This window comes from Sminthopsis crassicaudata, chromosome 1 (assembly GCF_048593235.1).
Source record: "Sminthopsis crassicaudata isolate SCR6 chromosome 1, ASM4859323v1, whole genome shotgun sequence".
In the NCBI taxonomy this organism is placed as follows: domain Eukaryota; kingdom Metazoa; phylum Chordata; class Mammalia; order Dasyuromorphia; family Dasyuridae; genus Sminthopsis; species Sminthopsis crassicaudata.
This window is the reverse complement of record NC_133617.1, coordinates 660,290,502-660,314,760: the sequence shown is the minus strand read 5'-3', so window position 1 is coordinate 660,314,760 and position 24,259 is coordinate 660,290,502. Positions and strand designations below refer to the sequence as shown.

General features: G+C 34.8%; 1 protein-coding gene across 1 annotated transcript in view; it reads right to left on the bottom strand.

Annotated features, from left to right (window-relative positions):
• Positions 1-24,259, bottom strand: part of GRIN3A (glutamate ionotropic receptor NMDA type subunit 3A) — a 202,088-nt gene that overhangs the window by 134,979 nt on the left and 42,850 nt on the right. The window contains exon 2 of the mRNA XM_074282997.1: positions 7,605-8,209. Coding sequence (XP_074139098.1) covers positions 7,605-8,209 — 605 coding nt within the window. The remainder of the gene's footprint in view (positions 1-7,604; positions 8,210-24,259) is intronic.

Below are 24,259 nucleotides of genomic sequence, written 5' to 3'. Positions count from 1 at the left end.
CAATTCATGTCTCTTCAGGATTTTCTGAAATCATCCTGATGATCATTTCTTATAGAACAATAATACTCCAATACATTAATATACCATAAATTATTCAGCCATTTCTCAAATGGTTGGATCTGTTCACAACTCCATCAACAATAAATTAGTGTCCCAGTTTTCCCATATCCCCTCCAACATATATCATTATATTTTCTTGTCATTTTAGCCAATCTGAGAGGTGTGAAGGGGTACCTCAGAATTCTCTTAATTTGCATTTCTCTCATCAATAGTGATTTAGAGCATGTTTTCATATATCATTAGAAATAGTTTTAATTTCTTCATCTGAAAAATGTCTGTTAATAACCTTTGACCATTTACCAATTGGAGAATGGCTTTTATTTTTGTAAATTTTAGTAAATTCTGTATATATTTTAGAAATGTTCAAAAAGAAATTTCTTATTAGAGCTAAAATAAGCCAAAATGGGCTGCCATAGGAGATAGTAGAATTGCTGTCATGGAGATATTCAAGTTGGTGAGATAAATGTCTTTTAAGATACAGGTTGGATTAAAAGGTTTCTGAAATTTCCTTAAACTATGAAAATTCTGTATTTTTAAGAATGACTAGACCAATAGAATTATTTCCTTCATTGATTAGGAGTTTAGACGGCAATGTATGCAGCAAAAAGTGGGAGGTAGAGTTTTGAGTAGACTGAGGATTTTCACTGAGCTGCCATGATATATGGTAGAATGGAGAGTAGTTGCTATTGGAGGTATATGATCTGAGTTCAAATTCTTGCTTCACAACGTGCTATCTTGGGCAAATCATTTAATATTTTCCGACTAAGTTTTCTCAGTGCAAAATAAAGGAGACTAGATGATCTCTGAGGGTTCTTCTAGCTCAAAATCTATAACTCTTTAAGATCTGCTCTTCTCAGCCTTAGCATATCTGGACTATCATGTTTAGTTTTGGGTTCCATATTTTAGGGACAGCATTGTATTGAAAAACTGAAGCCTATTTTGAGGAAAGTGATCAAGAGAATGAAAGGATGCATGACCATTCTACAAAGGTTGAAGGAAGTGGGGATATTTAGTCTAGAAGAGAGAAAATATAGGACAGATGATTATTTCATATTTTTGAATGATTTTCATGAGAGGTTAAATTTGTTCTGCTAGAGTTGTGAAAGAAAAACCATGTCCAAAATATGGATGTTACCAGGAAGTAGTTTTTCCACTCAATAATTAGAAAAATACAAACTATGAACATTTTTCATTTTCCAATATTTTATGCTGCCTCAAGTGGTTGTAAATTCTCTGTGATTCAAATGGAGGCTGAGTGAGTGAGTTCCTGGAGAAAATTTAGGCAAGTTTCTTGTTCGAGGTAAGAACAAAATAATTGTCACTCTTATCCACAGTATTCAGTGGCTTTCTATTTCCTAATACATAAAGTATGAGTTTTTAATTCTGTAATTCAAGGTCAACTGTAATCTGGCTGCAATCAACCTCTCAAGCCTCGTTTCATCCTATTCTTCTTCATGTATTCTGTATTCATCTAATTCTACTATGTTAAAGCCTTTTTCTCTATTCTGCTCTCTCATATCTATTCCTGTGTTTTTATGATTTCCATGCCTGTAACAGTTTTTTTTTCTTGAAGATCTTATCTTTCTTCAAAGTAAATTTTTTCTCTGAAATTTTTGTTGACCCTTACCAGATAAACTATTCATTTTGAACTCCAATTTCTTATAGCTCATTGTTTGAATGTCTCCTTTTCTTTATTTCAACCCCTAATGTCATCTATGTACCTGTTTTTTCCTTAAAATTTTTTTTGCAGTGCTGTGAAGATAGTAGGTATTCAACGTGTGTTTAATTAAATTTAACAAATGCTTGGTCCTTTCAAACTTTAAAATTCAATCATTTTCTGTTCAATTCCCACTTCATTGATAAATTGGAATTAGACCTTGATAATAAGCAATTGCCCAAGGTACTCTAAGACAAGATAGAATTCAAGAGAACTACACAGGAACAGCAAATATCCAATGATCTTCCTTTTGATTTCCTTTGAATTTGGGGTGTGTGTGTGTGTGTGTGTGTGTGTGTGTGTGTGTGTGTGTGTGTGGTGGTGATAGTATTGGTGGTATTTTCTTTGTGCTTGTCTAGTCTCATGCTCTGGGGAACAGCTTTATCAAGCATGATGTTTTGAATGGAAGTACATAGCTCCGGAGTCTCACACATAGGGGCATCTATTTCTTTTTCAGGAAAAATTACATCAGCTACAGTAAGCACATGGCTAGATAGGAAAAGCTTCCCTTAAGTAGACTGACTCCTTTACCTGTTGATGGTGACTATCCTAAGTTCATATCCAGGGTTTTTTTTTAAGCAGGGATATCTCTCTTTCTTCTTCTTCTCTCCCCCTCCTTCTCCCTTCCCCACATCTCTGTCTCTGTCTCTCTGTCTCTGTCTTTCCCTCCCCCCTCTCCTCCTGACTCTCTGCCTACACATTATCACAGAAAAGTTAAAAAAAAAGAATGCCCTTGTGTGCTATAGAATCTCTTGTACAATATGTGGGTGAACAAGATATGAGTTCTTTTACTCTCTCTCAAAGAGATCCTTTGTGTATTTGATATGACAAATAGACCAAAGCCTTTGTTAGGGAAGCAGCAGTGAGAATCAGCAAAATTTCACTACATTAATGGTATATATACTTAGATTAGGCCTTGGGAAAAACTGCATAGGATAGCCTATACAGCTACATGGCATCTATAGAGAAGCACATACACCTGGGGGCTGCTACAAAATGGAGATATGGAGGAAGCATTGGATATGTGAGGGGGAAAGAATAAAAAGGGATTTGGAACCTTAGTGAGACTAGGTGAGAAAGGAGATGGAGTATCTCGTCTCACCTGGACCTGGAGGTGAGCACATCAGGAGCAAAACATGTACACTGAGAAAAAATCATGACTTGCTTTTTTCATTGGTATTATGATTCTTGTGAATTGTATGTTTCAGGCACTGGGCTAAGAAATGTAATAGATTAAAATATTTTGAAGTTGTCAGAAACAAAGAAAACATTAAATTCTAGAATCACCCAAGAAATAAAGCCAAATTGAATATGACAATTCAAATAAAAGGATAAAAATTCCATGTAAAAATTGAAGATGTGTCTGGCATCACTAGAGAGATTTAATATTTGCAACAAGAAACTGATCATCAGTAAAATTAGTACAGGACAAATCCATAACAAAAATCTACTACATGGGAAAAGTAGTAGAAAATTTGAATAAAGTCAGGAATTAGTGGGAAATAAAATGATCATATTGGAAGTTACATTGGTAGAAAGGGAAGACTATAAATCTAAGTGAGGAAAAAAAAACTCATTTGGAAAAGGGTTTGAAAACTTTATAATAAAAAAATGAAACTAAAAGACTAAGCTTAGTGAGTTAATTCAAAAATAGTCAGATATCTGAAAAATTGAAGAAAAGAGCAATCACCATTATTTTTTAGGGAAGTTCACAAGAAAATTTTCCAGAAGTTCAGAGAGATAGATAGATAGATAGATAGATAGAGAGAGAGAGAGAGAGAGAGAGAGAGAGAGACAGAGACAGAGAGACAGAGAGAGAGAGAGAGAGAGAGAATATAGATGAGTAGATTTATCAAATTCCCATTCAGAGAGAAAGATCAGATTTCACTCACCCAGATGCATTGTTGTCAAAACATTTCTAAGTCTTTCTATGAGAAAAAGAAAAACTCAAATGTCTGTCATGGAAATTACTTCAGGAACCAATCTCAAGGTAATTCCTAATCATGTCAGCCTGAGTGGGGACATTTGATATGCAAATTAGCAGTGAATTTCAAGGTGACACTAGTCTTACAAAAAGGATTGTGCCTGGACCATTGCATCTCTCCTGGCTCATTAGTAACTATGACAACTTTAAGGACAGTATGTACTGCAATTTTACTACATAGGCAGTGGTAGAGGGTAAACAGAGCCATTGATAAGTTTATTCATATTTCTGTAACTCAGCTTCTTTTCTAAAATGAGGGAGTTTGACTATAGCATTTAATGTCCAGTCCAGTTCTAAATCTGTGATTTAGATCCTATATCCTAAGTAAAGAAGAAAATCTTATATCCTAAGTAAAGAAGATCTTGGTTCTTGTGTCTCCTCTCTGCCTCTGAAAAACTCAATTTGTTGAAGAAAGAAAGATATCTATCTTTAGATATATAGAAATACATGTATAGGGTACACACACATATATACATGTATGCATATAAATATACATTATACACCCATGCGTGCATAAATAGATAAATATGTAGCAAGTAAGTGGTGCAGTGGATAGGGTGCTAGGCTAGAGTTGGAGACTTTGTAAGTTCAAGTTTGGCTTCAGACACTTAATAACTGTGTGACCCTGAAGAAATCATTTAACACTGACTCATTTACTCATCTGTAAAATGCACCAGAGAAAGAAATGGCAAACCACTCTAATGTCTTTGGTATGTAAATTCCAAATGGGGTCAGAATTGACTAAACAATTTTTGATCATGTGTATGTCTTATTTTTATATATTTATGCATCCATATTTTAGATTTCTAGAAATTTCAGCCAGAACACAGTCTAGTAACAAGAAATAAATGACAAAAGATTCAGAGAAGATAGGAAAATAGATGACACAAAAATGACACGCTTTATAATAGAAACATAGAATGATTTCAGGATTTTGTTATGGATTTAAAATTGTGTTTAAGATAGTTTATTGATTTAGTAAGATTAGTTACCTGGTTTCATTTTTCAGAATCCAGGAGTTTCAGAGAATTTGTGCTAAGCATAACCTTTCTAATGCTAGGATTATTTTAAATTAGTTAATAATTTGATATTGAATGCTTTTAACATCAATAGAGTCAAATTTCTTTCAAGTACAGACAATAATTTGTACTAAGCTTATAGAGTCTTAATAAGTTAGTTTCATTGAAGTCCTTAGGGATCTACATTAATGAAACTCCAACCCTAATCTTTAGAATGTGAGATCTACAAAGAGGGCATAAATAAAAATAAACATTTTCTTATACATCTTTGCCTAAAGCAAGAGACTTATCATCTTAGATATTAGTGATTATTTGAATCTAAAAAAACTGTTATTTCACTTAAAATTTGAAAGGAGTAATTCCATCAGCACATTTCATGTGTATATGTGATTTCTGATGATGTTAACAAATCAGAGTATAATCTGGCAAATCTTGCATAGCTCTATCTATACTTGTGTTTTCTTTTGGTCAAAGAAATGGAAGTGGCCTCATGCTACTGGTCAATGATTAAGATTGTCTGTGGCTTCTAGCTAGAATTTAACCCATTTCCCAAAACACAGACCTGAACAAAATTAATAATAATGCTGACATATTTGAAGAAGTCTCGAGTTAGAGCATTTAGGATTTGATAGCTTTATATTTAACTTTTTCACCTGTTGACTATCTTGAAATATACCGTTTTTATTATCTTCCCAAGGGACTTTAGGGCTTTTAAATAAGTTCCTTGAAGTTTAGTTAGATGATCCTATCATTCTATACTTTGAAGTCTTTTAAGTGAGGCAGTTCCATAAATGTATAAGGCAGCAAATATTATTGTCCAAATTTATATTACCATTGCCAGTGAAAATTATCTTTTGTGATTCCCTGTGTGTCTAAACTAAACTAATTTCCAGAAAGAGCTATAGTCATTTAAAGATCCAGGTCACACACTAACACAGAGTCTTGTAAAACAAAATGAAAGCTAGACCTTATTCATATTAACAAGATCTAACAAGTATCCCTTTTGTGTAGATATTGTCCAGGATGGTATACTCATACCCAGTTTTATGTCTCAGTCCATGTCTACCTGATATCATTTTAACTGTTATAATATTAGATTATAGAGACTCCTTCAAGGTTTTGAGGGTGATAAGATTGGTGGGAAGCAGCAGAGTCTTTGAATGTCAATTGCACATTAATTCATATAAAACCAAAAACAACTGTGCAGCCTTTTTGATGTATGAACATGGTCTCAACCACTAGTTAGGACAGAACTGTGTTTTTCAAATGCCTTAGGATTCAGTGTCTTGCAAGCCAGTGACAGAGTAAGCCAATCCATGTTTTTTTCCCCCACCAGAAAACATTTTTCCAATATATGCCTTATGTAAGCTGTAAGTAAGCATGATTTATAGTCAATAAATCAAGGTATTATTTATACCTTTATTGTAAAAGATATTAATTTGTTGGTTTAAGTCAGATTTTCTGCTTTGAATTCAAGTGTCAGTGTCTGAAATTATGTGAACTTTCCTTATAAAATACAAGATGTGTGAAATTCAATCATACTTGTGGAAATTAAAAACATTTTCATCTGTACTTCAATGAAAGAAGATCATTTAACTTGAGAACTAATAGATGATTATTCTTGTAAAGTGAAGTGAAAACCAATGAGGGACTCTGAATTTTTATTACCCTGAGCAAATATTTGTGTATTTGATTTTTAACACATACACATATGCTCCTGTTTGGTTCATTTAAAGTAATAGTCAAACATTCCATGCAATGTATAGGAATGTCTTATATATCCTTAAGTACAAGACTGAGAATAGTGCAGATAAGAGAATCATCCTTCCACCAAATGTATATTGGGTACCATACATTGTCCACTGACATTGAGTAAGGAAAATACATCTTTTTTCCCCTTTTTTGAAAAAAAATATTTTTTTTTTCCTGGCAGCCATGTAGAATATTGCCAGGTATGGGAATCTTTTCTTTTAAAGTCAGTATGATAAGGTAATGATGGAGTAATAATAGAATAATGATGATAGAATGATGAAAGTCAAGAAAATGTAGGTTTGGATCCCATGGCTGACACTAGTTTCTGCAACTGAGAACAAGTGACATCTAGATTTACTCATCCATGGAAACATTTTTTGGAAAGAACCATTTTAGGGACTTTTTTGGTATCTCTAGCAGCTAGCAAAGTTCCCAAACATATTAGTTGATGAGAAATATTTGTTGTCTTGACTTGATTTGTTCATATGAGATAAAGAATTTATCATTTACTTCCCTGTGTGACCTTGAGCAAATCAGCTAATTTCTCTGAGTTTATTCCCAATATGCAATATGAATGGACAGGACTGGATGACCTCTTATGTTCCTTCTAGATCTAAAACTATCATCCTACATAAAGCATTTTATCAGTACCTGTAGAAATATTGATAAGTTACTTATTTGTATTTTTGTTAACATATTGGTGCTACTACCCTGGAGAGTAGAAGAAATGGGGAAGAAGAATTTTGAACCAGTTTCTTATCAAGGGAAGAAGAAAGTAAAGTATATTCATTTAGTACCAAGAGCCAAGTTATTTTCTCATTTTTACAGTGGGATAACCAAACCAGTCACTGAGACATCTAAACCACTGTAGAACAAACAAGAGATGAAACATTAGTGGATAATTAATAGGTTTAATCTTGTAGAACTGGTAAGTCTTACATCTATCTTAATGTTTAAAGCTCCTCACAGATAGAGGGAGAATTTAGAAAGTAGAAAGTGATGGGATTTGTGTTTGATCATCACAATTATTGCCTTATAAAAGACATGATAAAATGGAGAAATGATTTCCTACCTTGATAAATATTGCCCTGAAGTGAGATTGGTGGCTCCCTCATCCATGCAGTTCATGGTACTGGGAATGAGTGCAAGTTCTGGCTGGACCATAGTAGCTGTGGCAATGGCTCTTGCTACCAGTTCCATTGCATCCTGCACATAATGTTCAAAGATAGACTGGGTAGTCTTGCCATGAGCAATGAGGCCCAGAGGCAGACCTTCTGTTCTTAGTTCCTCTACATTTTGGGAATCCCCAAGAACCCAGTGGAGCTCCAAAGGCATCCCTCCAAATTGGGTGGTAATTTCAAAAATCCTCCGTATGCTTTCCATGTCACAGCCAAACATCACCATGGTGGGTGTAGTGTCTTTAATGCTCTCAAGCTGGACTTGCAAGAAGCTCAGTAGATCTTGCCTCGAGGAAAGGTTGGCTGTGATATTGATAATGGATCCCAGGTGGAACTTGGCACTCTGCTGGGTGAGGAAGAGGAAATCCGTGATGTTCCAATCTTCCTGGCATAGCAGCAAGCTGAAATTGTACCAGTTGTTCATGGTCAGGATTGAGACAGTGACATCAGCATCAGAACTTAATGAATTTTCTAAACTCAGCTGTAGGTGAAGGGGATTCTGTATTTAAAAATATGAAAAAGAAGAATTAGAAGCTTCAGTGGCTTCCTGCAGTCTAATGAGTCACGTCCAAACTCCCTAACTTGGCATTCAAAGTCCTTCATAATCTGATTCCATCCTCCTGCTCCAGCCTTATTGCCCACTAGTCAATGTGAATTTTAGCCATTTTCCAGGTGCATCCTGTACTCGCCTACCTCCATATTTCTCACCTCAGAAACCCTCCACATCATCTCTGCCTGTTGACAATTAACCATCACATATTTCAAAAGAACTTGCAAGGTATAGGAATAAAAAGACAAAAATAAGATGGTCTTTGCCCTCAAAGACATCTTGTTGATTCTTCCAGGACCAGTTCAGATGCTATCACGTTCCTTATGAAGCTTTCCCTGATTCCCTCAGCCAGAAGTGATCCCTCTCTCATCTGACCCCTTAACATTTTGTACTGCCTTATCGGTATCTAGAAGAGTACTGGAGGTAGCATGGTATAGGAGGAAGAGTTTGTCTTTACCTATTAGATACCCACCAATTAAAAGATATTATATGTATATTTTCTGAACAGAATTTATACTCCTTGAGGGGAGGGTTTCTTTCACTTTTGTCTGTGTATTTTCTAGTGCCTAGCTTAATGCCTGACATGTAGTAGATACTAAATAGTGACACAGCTAATGCTGATTAATTTGAATTGCTAGATTTGAAAGAGATCTGCCTTTGCCACAGTAGCTATATGACTATGGGTCAGTCTCTTGGTATTTCTCTATAATATAGGGATAATAACAGTTGCAGTACTTACCTCATTGGGTAGTTGTGGGGATCAAATGAGATATTATATGTAAAGTATTTTTAAAAATTCTTAAGTGCTTTATAAATGTGAGTTAATATTATTGTATATGGTAGGTCTTTAAAATGCAGAATAAATGAATTATAAAAGAAAACTACAAGGGCAAAAACCTTAATGGGTTTTTTTCTTCTTATCTTTCTTCTTATCCCCTGCCAAGTTTAAATAGTCCTCATGAGTAATATTAAATACAACAAAACTCATTCCTTTCTCATCTCTTGTTAAGTAAATGGAAATTGTGCATGCACATTGTAAAAGATATAATTCTAACCACTGCTGCAGCTTCAAACAAACAAACAAAAAAAAACCAACCCTGTCACATCATGTTGTTTAATTTTAGTGCTCTGTGCTGGGTCATGCACCATGAACTAGGAATTCAGTGAAGAATCCAAAGCATTCCCTCTCCCCATAAGCAGCATTAGCCAAAGGTACCATCATAAAAAGCTTATTTATAAGCAGCCCATTTTCAGTATGTAATTGGCAATTAAATTAAATTCTACTCTTTCCAAGGACAGATTTATGATCAGCCCATGATATAAATCTATAGGGTGGGATAAGAAAAGCAAGCAATTATAGACATTCCACATTGGGGGGTAATCTCTTCCTTCTTAGTGAATGGGGAATCTTTTGCACAAGAGAATTCAATGGGAGTAAACATCTTAAATGGATCAGTGGATTCCTGCTGTACAGATATCATAAAATCAACAAAATGCATGTAGACTCACTTTTTCAACAGATCTCCCCTAGGGCCTGTGTGTTTGGTATAGTTTGTGGTATTTGCATGCTGAGCAGAATTAATATCAAATGAAAGGGGCTGAACCTAGTTTGGGGAGGTGTTTATATTTACTGAACTCCTGTTTCCCTTTTATAAGATTCCTTTCTATCTGTCTGTCTGCCTCTGTCTCTGTCTCTCTATTTCTCTGTCTCTTTCTAATCTGTGTGTGTCTCTCTCTGTCTCTGTCTCTTTTTCTAAATCCTTTCTCTGTCTATGTGTGTCTGTCTGCCTTTGTCTCTCTCTTTCTCTCTCATTTTCTCTCTCTCTTTGTCTTTGTCTCTTCTCTTTCTGAATCCTTCCTCTGTGTATGTATCTCTCTGTCTATTTCTGTCTGTCTGTCTCTGTTTCTCTCTTCCTCTCTCTCTGTCTCTTTGTCTCTTTGTTTCTGCTGTTTCTGAATCCTTTCTCTATATCTGTCTGTCTGTCTGTCTCTCTCACACACACACATACATACCCGTCAGTAAATTTTGATACTCAGCTTATCATTAAATCAGTTGTGGTGAGGAGAGACTCCAAGGACAGACACATGGGGGAATAGCTCAGAACACTCAAAGATTACTGTTTTTGCCAAGGCCAAACACTTCACTTGTGTTGCAGTAATTTCTCAGGGAGGAAACCTGCCATCTTTATAGCCTTTTAGCTTAATTCTTCTTACCAGCTAGTCTTATACACTAGAGCAAACATTCTATAAAAATGTGAATGTAACAAATTAAAAATTGTACCGATTGCTGAGATCTCACCATATCATAATTGTATCAAATTCAAGAATTCCTTTTATTGAGATCATTTCTGATCTTTTCCTACACATCTCCCCATATAACCCAATTCCTTGTCCAAAGATATGAAATCAAATTAGTATTGCCGTAACTTCTGGAGTTAAGTCTGTCAATGAACTGAAAGATTATTCTACTCACTATCTCTTTGACTTCCAAGATCAAAACATCCTTATTTTAACCATCACTTTCATATATGTACTATCTTGCCTAATGAGAATATAAGCTTCATGAAGATAGGAAAGTACTAATTTATTTGTTTATTCCTTTTATGTCTCCTGAATTTCAGTGTTCATTTCATTAAATGGCTTAAGTTCACATAGATAGGTAGGATGTGCAGAAATATCCTCTGATAGTTATTATCATTTTTATCATACCATCAGCCTCTATTAATGGCCAGTGTTTAGTTCTAGAACTCTCTGCAAGGGAAGCTATCCTTTCTAGTTTAAAATTCTCATTTATGGCGTTCTCCTACATCTTGAAATTATAGATGCCCAGCTTTGGAAAGGACTTTGAACACAATTGCAGACATTCTATATGGGAGTCTCCTTGTCTATAAACTGATCTCTCCTAGGTTACTGGTTCTAAACACTAGGGCAGTTAGGCTTCTTAGTAGATAGTCCTTGGGTGAAGATTTGTTCTGTCTGGTCTTCCTCCTAAACAAAAATGGTGGCAGGTGCTCTTAGTCTTTCTTCTCCAAAAAGTTTTGGCAGGGAAGAAGCCATTCCTATCATCTCTCTCCCTACAAAGCTGTTTCTAAATGTAAACAACACATTTACTCAGTGGTTCACAGCAGGGCCAGGGCAATAGTGATTTACCTCCCTGGGAAAAGTATCAATCACGTACATTTCCATGAGTCCAAGCTCTGCAACTTATTCTTATGTATCTTTTAGGAGTTATCATATCTCCTGGAGCCCTAGTCTCCTCATCTGTAAAATGAGCTACTTGGAATAAATGATCCCTAAGATCTCTTTTTCTGCACAAAATTCTATGATTAATGTGTGTGCCCTTCAGGGATGTAGAGAATAGTGCTCAGGAACATAGGGGAGTGTTCCTTATTAATTTTTCACTTTTTTTACTCTAAAAAGCCCCTTTTAATTTCCTTTAAGACAATACTCATGTCTCCCACTCTTGAATTCTTGTTTACATTATTCAGTTGTTGAATAATAGCTTTTCTCATATATACTTAACAGCAAACTTCAACTTTACATTGTATCTTTCTCTTAGGAAGGTAGAGTACAGATGTTATCTAACTGCTTGCTACAAGATAATTCAAAAAGCTTTGTCCTAGGGATACATTTTTATAAGAGTAAACTATACCAGGAGTTTGTCAAATTTGATGGTGAGTACATTTTAATGGAGCCAAAAGGGGGCTATTGTAATTGCCCAATCTTCAATTTATTGCTCTGAACTCCCTGAATAGTTCTGCTGGAGGGACTGTTTTGTGGACTGGGAAGAGTAAGGCTGTTAATGAAATTGTTTAATCCAGAAAGTTTAAAGCAAGTCAAAGGAGGAAACTAGGAAGGAGGCACAATCTTAAGATGCTGACTCTCTCAGTCTTTGTAAAATAAGAAAGGGCAATAAAGATTAAAAGGCTAAGAGTTAGTGAACGTAGCTGCATGCATAATTTTCTCTCTGGAGTACACTGGGGTTATTTCCAATTAATGGTTATGAATCCAAATGGGCTAATTAGTGAGGAGATCCACTCTTAACAGAGGTCCACAGCATTTATACCCAGACTTGATCATCTTAGTGACCCAATATAAGAGTTTCTGACATCCTCCTCCAGTTTCTACACTGGTAAAAGTGGTGGAGTCAGTGGTGGGCTGGGCTGGGTGGTGGGTCTGGGGTGGACATAGGCTTCAACACTTAAATATAGAAAATCTTTGAGCTTACTATTGGAAGTAATTGAGGGGTAAGAGTAAAGGAAGGGGAAGGGGTTAGAGGGAGAAACATGTCTGTAGTAGGAAGGGGCTTCTCCCCACAGTTCTATTGATCAGGCTTAGTAGAAAGATAGTTAGGTGGTACAGTAGATAGAATACTTAGATGTAGAAATAGGAAGATCTGAATTCAAATCAGTCTTAGACATTTACCATCTCTGTGCCAGTGACTTAATACTTCTGTTTGCCTCAGTTTTCTTATATATAAAATGAGGATAATAATAGCATCTAGCTAATAGGGGGATTCGGAAGATCAAATGAGGCAATAATTGTAAAGCATTTAATATAATGCCTGGTGCATAGTAAGTGAAATATAAATGTTAATTGTTGTTGTTAAGTAAAACAAACAAACAAATAAACAAACAAAAAAACCTAAGATAGGTCTGAGATTTTAATGGAAGTACTGTCTTTTGTCAGAGGTTGTTTCTCTTAACATTCTTATATATTATATGTATATATACATGCACTCATGTACAACAAAAAAAATTGCACACAAAACTGAAATCTGTATATATATATGTATATATATATTATACACACACACACACACTTCTATTTATCAGCTCTTTTTTCTAGATACACATAGTTTCTTCTTTCTATATCTCTTTATAGTTTATATTTGGGAATTTGACTTCATTTCTTAGAACATTCTCCCCTCTTCCTCACTCTCAGAAAACTGCCTTTTATAGCAAAGAATAAAAATAAAATAATTCAGCAAAACCAGTCAATCTTTCAAGCAAATTCAACATTTTTTGCAATATTCCATGACTTAACACTGTCTACTTTAAAAGAGACAACAAGTTACTTCTTCCCTTACTTTGTTTTACCTGAGAGACCCAAAATTTCTAAAATAGACCTCATTATATTTTCCTCAAACTTCTTTCCTTTTGAACTTTTCTATTATTATCAAGAGTTCCACCATTTTCCCAGTCACTCAGGTTCCAAACCCCTGTGTTATCCTCAGTTCTTCTCACTCACCTCATATATCTGATCATATTTGTCTCCTCCACATTCTTTATCTATGTCTCATTTTGTCCATTCATATTACCATTACCCTTATTACTCTCCATTATTATAATAGCACCTTCATTGGTGAACCTGTCTCAAATCTCCCTACACCAATCTATTCTTCATATAGCATAGTTCTGACCATGTTACTCCTCCACTGCTCCAAATTCAGTCATTTCCATTTACTCCAGGACCAAACATATTCCTGCATTCCGTAACCTGTACTCTTCCTATTTTTCTAGTCTCTTAAGCTGTTACTCCTCTTCACACATATCCAGACATAATTAATTACTTACTGTTCCTCATTTGGTTCTCTGCCTTTATACTGGCTATTCCCCATGGAATGCTCTCCTATCTCAAGCTCCTTAGAATACCTGGTTTTCTTCATGACTTCATTCCAAGCATCACCTTCTATAGGGTGTTTTTCCCAGTCTTCCCAACTGCTAGCATCTTTCCCTCTAAGTTCATCTTCCATTCACTCTGTAAATAACTTACATGCACACATATTTATGTTGTTCACTCCATCAGAAAGCAAACTCCCTGAGGATAGGAACTATTTTTTGTATCTATATAGTTTAGCACAGTGCCTGATACATAGTGAACCCTCAAAATAACTTGCTGATTAAATAATTACAAAGGAAGGCAAATAAAATTGTAACATAATAGAAAGAACATGAGGTCCAGAGTGGTAATATGGATCTGAGTCCTTACTCTGCTATTATATAATTTGTTTCTTTCCTTTAAATCTCAGTTTTCTCCTTTGTAATAAACCAGATGATCCTTAAATTGTGTTCATTCTCTAAATTCTAAGATCCTATATCATAATAGAAATATTAAGGGATGATATGAATGGAGGTGATGGTGGGAAATGATGTAGAAAAATAATGGCTAAGAAATAAAAGTAGGAAAAAATTGAGCTAACCAGATGTGTGGCTGTAACCTAAGGCATGTAGGTATTACAATGGATAGAGTGTGTTAGGTCTGGAGTTAGGAAACTCTGACTTCAAATTCAGCCTCAGACACTCGCTATATTGTGTGACTCTGGATCACACAATCAATTTGACTTTGATTTGCTTCAGTTTCCTCATCTCTAAAATGGGGATACTAATAGCATCTTTCTTGCAGGATTGTTGTGAGCATAAAATGAGATATTATTTGTATGAAAAACTTGGAGTACTATATAGTAGTTACTATATAAATATAATAATATTATTAATATTATCTGTAAACAGATTTTGTACAAGCATAATCTCAATTTTTATGACATTTCTTTATAATATTCAGTTTGAAAAATATTTATTTCTTGCCACAATCATGCTCCATTTCTAGCTCTGGTCTACATTAGTAATTTTCTCTCTTTTGCTGTATGTGTGTGTGTGTGTGTGGGGTATAAGAAGGAGTTACTAGAAAGGTGATAGGAGAAACCTTTGAATCCTGTCTCTGACACTTGCTAGTATTATGACCATGACGGGGTCACTTAACTACTCTAAATCTCAGTTGCCTCTTCTGTAAAATGGGTTTAATAATACCAGCATCATCCACTTCATAGAGTGTTGTAAGGATCAAATAAAATCCTATACCTTACATATCTTTTCTAGGTCACATGATGAATAAGTCAGGGGACTAGACCCATGTGAGAAATTATGCTCTTAAGAAACTTCAGTTGTCTCCACAATTTGGGATATCTGGAATCCAAAATAAGGTTAAAATCCACATACATACCCAGACACAGACACAAGCACAATCCAAGAACTGACATCTACATTGAGCTCATTCGGTATCTGTCCCCCATGCTCAACACTACTGAAAGTGGGGCTTTATTAGCCAACCCATAGGATCCTAAAACAACTTTACATCTGGATCTCTTCTTTCTCTATCCTGTACAATGGAGAGCTCAGCTCCCAGCTGAGAAAGTCTGCTTGGGCCAAGATAGACAGGGCAGAGCTCCAGACTTCTAAAATGAAGGTTGCATACAGAATTCTGGGAGGCAAAAGATCTCTGTAGGAGATCCAGGAACAGAGGGAAAGGGCAGAATCCATATTTCCTCCCACAGCTTCAGATCCAAAGTACAAAAACCAACCATAGCACCAGCATGGCAGCAGGTAATGTGCCAGAGGACAGAGGGAACAAAACAAGATATTGTGGCAGGACAAGGTAGTATGGGTGGATATTTAACATCCAGTGCCTGAGGGATAGCAGTCAGCAATCTATATGGGGCCTATTCTGGCCAGCTAAATGTGAGTCAGAGACCTAGATTGAATCACTCAGTTTGGGAGGAGACTAAGATACTTTGTGATCTGGCTCCCAGAGAAATCACCATTGGAGGAAAGGAAGTGAGAGTCAAAAAATAGACTGAAATGACCAAAGATGTGAAGAAGATAACTCAAAGATCTTGAACATACACAGATAAATCAACAGAGAAAACACTAATTGCAGAAAGAAGTATGGTTTCCAGGTGTAAGTTCAGGCATTTATGAATAAATATTTCAAAACAAAGGAAAAAGACCCAAAGACCAGCATAGAATTTGAGAAGAACATGCAAGCACCATACACTGTTCTTGAGTAGTTTAAAAGAGAAATGAGAACCCTGAGGGTAGAATTTATGTCCTACATAGTAAAAATAATGAGCAAGATAGAAAAATTTGAATCTGAAATAATTAAAGTCTCAACAAAGAAACAAAAGAAAGGTTGGGAATGAAAATATCATAAAGGCATAAAGGAAGAACAAACTAGAAGAAGAGAAGCAAAAACCCAATAACATTAAAAGAAAATTTATTTACTCTGCAAGCAAGAAATGCAAGTTAGTTATTGTGTAAAATGAGGGTAAGGTTGGATGATTTAAAAACAGAAACATTTCTTTGTATGGAAATTTTGATTCTACTTGGATCCGGTTCAAATTCCATTTGGACAGGAGTCCAAAGGAAAAATTAAGACTCAAAATAAGATAATTTATTAAGAATTTAATAAATTCATTATATATATATACATATATATGTATGTATATATATATATATATATATATATATATATATATATATATATATATATATATATATATATATATATATATATATATATATATATATATATATATAAAATCCATTTAAGTGGATTGAGACCCAGCCCTGAAGTCAGGAGAACCTGAGTACAAATTTGGTCTCATACAGGTAACATTTCCTAGCTGTGTGACTTTGGGCAAGTCACTTAACCCCAATTGCCTCAGCAAAACAAAAACCAAACCAAACCAAACCAAACCAAAACAAAACAAAACAAAAAAGAATTTATTTAGCACCTACTCTATACCCTGTAGATTGCCATAGGATTTGTGCAGGTAATAGAAAATCCAGTCTCCAAATTTAAGAACCTAGTATTAGGGAAGGCAAGAATTTCAAACATGTAGCAGTTAAAAAAACAATATAAGACAACATATAAAATAAGGCCAAGTGGTCTAAATGAGGGCTTCTTAAACTTTTTACACTTACAACCCCTTTTTTGCCTGATGAATTTTTACATGACCTTAGGCATATTAGCTATATAAAATAGGTATACCACATTTGCTGATAATAAATCATAACTTTTCAACTCCCACATTCAGCTACAAAATCCCATATTGTGTTGTGAATCACAATTTAAGAAGCTGAAATATAGACAATAAGTACAATCAGAGCTTGCAGATATTAGATCTATAATGTCCTAGAATAGTCATGAATGAATTAGGGCTTGAAGAAAATTTATTTTTAAATAAAGAGAAGAAAAGCAGGTATTCTAGAAGTGAAAGCCATATGAGCAAAGGTATAGAGATGGGAACAAACCTTCTGTATGATCTGAGAGCAAGCAGATTTTATTTGTTGAAGTGGAGAATTTTTGTTGGGGAATATAAAGTGTTAATTCTGATTATTGTGGTTCCAGATAATAAAGGGCTTTAAAAACCATAGTGCAAAATTTAGGGTTTTTTTTCCTTTTAGGTAATGAGAGTACAAAACAAGATCATGAGCAGGATATGATATAATAAAAATATTTCAGCTAAATAAATCTGATGTTGGTTAGATAAGTTATATTTCAGTTAGATAAATATAATGGATTTGAATGGGGAAAGTTTATTGATAGAGAACCTTGCTGGGAAATGATTGCATAATTCAGGTAGGAGATGAATAAGGATAAAAGCAGTAGGCAAGGGAAGAAAAAGGATTGATGAGAGATGTTTCAAAGTTAAAAACAAAAGAATTGGCTGAATAGATGTTAGAGCAGCCAAATGACATAGTAGCTGGAGTGTTTGACTTGACATTGAGAAGACCTGAATTCAAATTCTTCCTCAGAAACTAGGCTGAGTGACTGGGCAAATCACTTAACATCTTCGAACCTTAGTCTCCTCATCTGTAATATTTCTTTGAGCTCTAAGTCTATGTTCATTTGAGAATAAGAGTCAAAGCTTGCAAGACTTTGGAAATAGGAAAACTTGCATCTTCCCTTCCTTTCCTTTTCCTTCTCTTCATACCTTTCCCTTTTCTCTTCTCTTCTCTTCCTCTTCTCTTCTTCTTCTCTTCCTCTTCTCTTCTCTTCTCTTTCTTCTCTTCTCTTCTCTTCTCTTCTCTTCTCTTCTCTTCTCTTCTCTTCTCTTCTCTTCTCTTCTCTTCTCTTCTCTTCTCTTCTCTTCTCTTCTCTTCTCTTCTCTTCTCTCATTCCCCCCTTTCCCTCCTCTCCCAACCCTGCTCCTTCCCTTCAAATGCATACTTGCACCAAGAAATTCATGAATTTCAACCCTTATAAGTCTGGACAAAAGTTGTAGAAAGAACGAGAGGAAAGGATGTGTCCTTTTGATGATTTCAATTTTTCTCTCTCACATCTTAGTAATTATATACTGTTTCAAAACATCTTCCCTTTTCTTTTCATCTTTTCACCTTCTCATTGTTTCTTTTCTTTCTTCTTCTTATCCCCTTCTTCCTCCTTCCAGAATTCAAAAGTAAAGAACAGTGTTTTAATGGGAAGGAATTATGCAGTCTCCTCCACTTTAAGCTCTTATATCCTGATAAATAGTGAGATTAGAACTCTTCATCTGCTTCAAAAGAATTCACATTCAAATATTTATAGCAGAAATTCAAGGCTAACTTTGCCCAAGCCTGTCACATAGGGCCAGAAAATTCTTTCTCTGAGAAGACTCACTAAATCAGCACTATTGAGTCAATAAAAGGCTCCAATGGAGAGGGAGATGAGGAGGCTTTATGTCCTCCTCCTGCTGAATTGGGTAGTGAAATTAGGCTAATTAGATTGGATGAGCACTTAGATAGCACTAGATAAATAGATAAACAAATAAATTTGGTCCCAGAGAGCTACCCAGGGGTGAGATGTGGTCCCTGCTAATGAATAAAGATGTGCCCACTGCAATCATACTCAATCCTTAAACACAGCTCTATTGGGAAATCCCAGATGTTTAAGTTAATCCCTTTGCTGACTTTAAGGGCAAGCTATTATTAAGCTATTTTGCGTTTTTTGTCCATATAATATAGAAGCATTCAGAGTGTCTGGGAATTATTTTTCAGTTTTCTTAAATCTTAATATATAAAAAATGAACAAAAACCCTTTTCTAATTAAAGCTCCATGGAACACTTGCAAGTCTTTTTTATTTTTATTTTATTTTATTTTATTTTTGCCAAGTGAGTTTATTGTAGCAGTCTATTTTAGCTGTAGACACCAGGAGTTCATTTTTGGCATAATAGCTTATACTCATGTTGACTTTTTATAAGGTTTGCTGACAAGAATAGAAACTATTGGAAGATTCATGTGACTATGGAAATAATTAACCCAAATAACATACGGTGGGACTTTTTTTTAGGTTACATTGAAAAATGCCACATTTACTGAGAGGAAACAGCATTGGTATTAATATATTTGTAATTTCATGAATACATTTGACAAATTTTCGCTTATACAACACCTTTATTTTTAGGGTTAAAATCCAATATATTTTGAATATAGGACAAATAGTAAGCCCAGCACATGTGTCAGAGATGAAGCATGAAGGGACACTGTCTTTAGCAAAACCAATGGATGTGAGCAAACGGTTATTTTGTTGATTGCATTTGTTCAAGATTCATTTAGAGCTTACAGCGCTCAGAGCACAGTGCTTAGTTTTGGGAGAAATAAAACATTTAGATAAGCCCTCAACGTCCATCTCATCACACACTAACCTTTCCTTATATATCTTTTCTCTGAACATATTCGAGTCGACTAGTCTATCCTTTTACATGCTATCATCATCTTTCATTTGTACTACTACTGTAATAGCTTTCTAATTGATCTCCCTAACTCAGTGTCCTAATCCATCCTTTTAATCTGCCAAATTAATATTCTTTAAACATAGACCTGACAATGCCATAGTACCATCGCACTAAACCTCTTCAGGGATTTCTTACTCATCTAGGAAAAAAAAAATACAATTGCTTTAGTGAGAGAAAAGAGAAATAATAATGGGAGGTTCAGTTCAAGGAAACAAGGAAGTGAATTCCCTCAACGATGAGAAAAGCTAGTTAGAAGTAAACTGTTAGTAAAAAATATAGAACTGACTTAGAAAGATAGGAGTTGGTAAAATAACGGTTTTGATCTGCAGCCAAAAGGTGGCAGAAGTGAAAACTGGAAAGAAAAGTGTCTCCTCTTTCTTATTCAGTGAGAATATAAAGAGGGGAAAGTTAGAATTTAGTTTAGGCATGTAAATAAATATGAAATCCAGAAAGGGGATTAAGTGATTAAGTGAGGGTTAAGATCTACCACAGAATGTATTTTCAAACAACCAAACTAGGGCACTTTTTTTTTTTTTAATCCTTTATTCTCAAAGAGGACTTGAGGAGATGCCTTGACTTGCAAGTGAATTGGATTTAAGTGAATCAGGACTGTGCAAAATCCTTAGCCAGACTCTCCCCTCCAGAGGCATCAGAGTTCATTGCCAAGATATAGGTCAAGATGACTGGTGATGGCTCCAAATGCAGTAGGAGACCTTGGCCTTTTTAAGCTAAGTTCTTTTCCAGATCTCAGTTTGTCTGAAACAATGTCCATTCAGTAATTAAAGAATGGGTAAGAATTTTGCCTTCATAAAAGAATCAATCTAGGAGAGGAAGACCCTCAATATTTTGTGTTCAAGGGGAAATTCAGGGGTGGAATGAAAGTAGGAACAGTTCCAGCATCCCTATGAAGCCACTTCAGTTGTAAAGGCAGAAGCGAGCTTAAAAGATCAAGAAGTCTGTTAGCCATCTGTCCTGAACAGCAGAAGGCTGTGATAAGGAAATGAATAAGTGACTTTCCAATTCCCAATAAAAGAGAAGTGCATTCTATATGTTTGAAGTTGTTGGATAAATGACCTCTGGGTAAGTATGGCTTTAATTCATTGTTAAAGTTTACATGCCCTATTTTCAAATGCTGTGTGGACTCATTCTACCTTAAAGCTACAAAGAACAAGTCATATTTTCTGAATGCCAAGGATTTTCAAAGAAAAAGTAAATCCTTTTACTTTTGACAGAAGTTTTGGCCAGATTAAGTATTTTGAAGGTCATATGATTGTATATTTAAAACCAAGTGAATGATTTATAAGATGAGGAGAATTTATTCAAATATATTCAAACTAAAGTTATAAAAGTTCTTAGTGAAAAACTTGCATACTATCTCAAAAATTGGAATGTTTCTAATTAAATTGATGTACCAGCTAAAATTCCTATAGAATTGTGATTACTTTGTTTCAGTTCAGCTTGGAGCTATTATTAAAAGATGGCTTATGTCACATTCCAATTTATTTCATTGTACTAAGAATGAAAACTCAGCTAATGTTGATTATTCTTCATTTCTAAATAGACCCTTGACCTGATACCAGAGTTGACATAAACTATTTAATTTTTATTGATACTTAAAGTTTTTTTTAAGCATTTAGGTAACTATTCATTTAATACATAATGGTAAAATGTTTCCTTTATGTACAGACTGGTATTTATATGTCATCAATCCTTGGATGTTATGCAAGAATATTGTATAATCGGGATTGTAGAATCACTCAGAATAGCATTTGGCACACAGTAAAAGCTTAATAAATGCTTGTTGCTTTGATTGACAATTATAGAACATGGGAAAATATTACTGGATGTCTGAGTTGTTGATCAGTAATCAGGGCCAACCAACCACAGTTGTAATTAATGCTATATTATCTGACTGGTCTGATACATATTATTAACTGATATTCAGTGTACATTGAAAGAGTCTCCTCCTCTTTCATTATCCTCCATCCTCTATTAATTTTTATATAAGAATAATATTTGGTGTATAAACCTGAAGAGATAAAGCATTCTCATCTTCCATTCTCTTGGCAGAAATCCTAATGAAGTATGCTCCAAGTGAAGGGGATAAGAGGACACTGCAAGGGGGAAACTAGAGATTCAGCAGATCTGACTGAATGCTCATACTGCTTGCTGCTTCTTTTTTTTTTTTTTTTTTTTTTTTTCTTAATGGAGGCACTAGTGGCATTTAGGTGGTTATAGTGGATGGAAAGCTAGACCTGATGAGAGGAAGAGTTGAATTCAAATGCAACCTCATACATTTATTAACTATGATCCTGGGTGAGTCAGTTAATCCTTCCCTGCCTCAGTTTCTTCAATTGTGAAATCGGCATAATAATAGCACCTGTCCCAAAAGATTGTATTTGTAACGTGCATAGCAGCACAGGAGGTGCTTAATAAATGCTTTTCTGCTCTTCACAATATTGTTCCTAAATAGAGGTCATGGGATAACCTTCCCCTGGAGCTCAGGTCTATGTGGAACAAGGTCAGGCAGATAAGGCTTACAGCTTCTGACTAGGGGAAATTATTGACTGGCTGCAGGATTCTCTGCTAGTTCCTTCTTCTGCTATTACCATTAGTTAACATTAGATACTCAACTTAATTTGCTATCCTGATAAAGAAACTCCCCTATTCTGGTATCCTTAAGTGACCCCCAGAGCATCTTTACCACAACAGGATCATATTAGGAATGGCCTCTTCCATATTTGGCATCTGTTACTTTATCCCAAGTCCATTCTTAGGGTATATAATTTTGCTACCTGAAGTCCAACTTTGAGTGTGTTTCCTCTCCCATTAGGTGAGTTTCTTGAATTTGTGAAAATGAACTTTTGTCTATTTATATTGCCATGTAATGCATATTGGTGTTATGTTTTTGTTTGCCTATTCATTGCACTTCATAATGATAGATTTTTTTTTTTTTGTATTGCTTCCTGAGTACTGGTTTCTGGGAAATTCCTGAACCCAGATCTTTGCTTTAATCTGAGGCATGAGACCAAATAAAGGAGAAAGTCAGTCTAAACAAATAATTTCTAATAATAGAAAGAAATGAACCTTTTTATTATACTACATCTATGACTTCTTCCTTGAGATAAATGCAAGTACATTGAATAACAGAAATATGATTTGTCTGCTTTTGAAAGTAATATTGGTAATATTTGCTAAATTTTTGTTTTGAGTTATTTATTCCCAAACTTATAACTACTGATGAGGATTAGAACTTGTTATAATACATTTTCTTTCACTTGAACTAGATGCTTAATAAATGATTATTGATGGATAGACTATAAAGATAATATTATTTTGTTGCTTTGAGTATTCTTTCCAGTGATACATATAACCATTCCCTGATGACCCAGAAGATAGTCTTCCACAGTTTACATGATTGAAAATTATCAAATCAGTGATGTCTTTTCATATTTATCAGGGATTCTCCTTAGATGAGAGAAATAGAGTTTGCCATTAACTGTTAATAACTGTTAACTTTTTTTTAAAACTTAATAACTGTTACTTTTCTATCTTGGGAAGGTTAAAGAATCTTCCTAATTACATTAATTTTAAAACCCCTAATGTTACATTAGAAGAGGACCTTAGGACTGTTGGACTACATCTGTTTCAAGTTCTGGTTTGGTTATTCAACTTCAAAGAAAGAATAAATATTAGAATGATTATATTAAACTCTTAGATTTTTTACAGAGGGGTGCTTTTTTTGGCTGGACGGATGTCTAGATATGTGCTTTCATTCTCATAAGAAATTGCTGAAGAAGAAACTCCATCTACTATTATCCACTGTTCTGAAACTTACAATTTATGATATTTTTTAGGGAGGTAAATGACTTCCTCAGAATCATGCCATCAGTAAATGTCAAAGGGGGAGGGAAACTTAAATTCAGGGTTTCTCAACTCCAGGCCAGTCCAGCCCTCTATCCTTTGTATTATTCTATCTCTCCTCAAGTACATTAGTGATAGAAAATGGTTTGCTGCTTGCACTCTTTAGCTGAGCTCTAACGCCAATAGCTAAGAAAAATGAACAAATTCATGACAGTATATGATGAGTATGTCTATTTTCAAGGTTAACCAATTCTGAATAATATGAACTGTGATAATTAGGGCCATTAGTGCACATGAATAAATTAAGACATGTTTGAATTTTTACAAGTATATATTTCATTTTTACAGCAAAGATCTAAGCTCAGTGAAGATGCAGCCTCAGTGAACATTCATTTTCTAACACCTTTAATCACCTCAAAAACCATTCAATGAAAAAAAAAAGACTCCTAAATAGAAGCATAAACAGGACTCTGATTCATGAATTGATTTGCTCATTGTTCTTTTCCACTGAGATGGATTATGCAGTTATGGCATATTTCAGGAACTTTGAAATATCAGTCCAAGAATTTTTAATTAATCA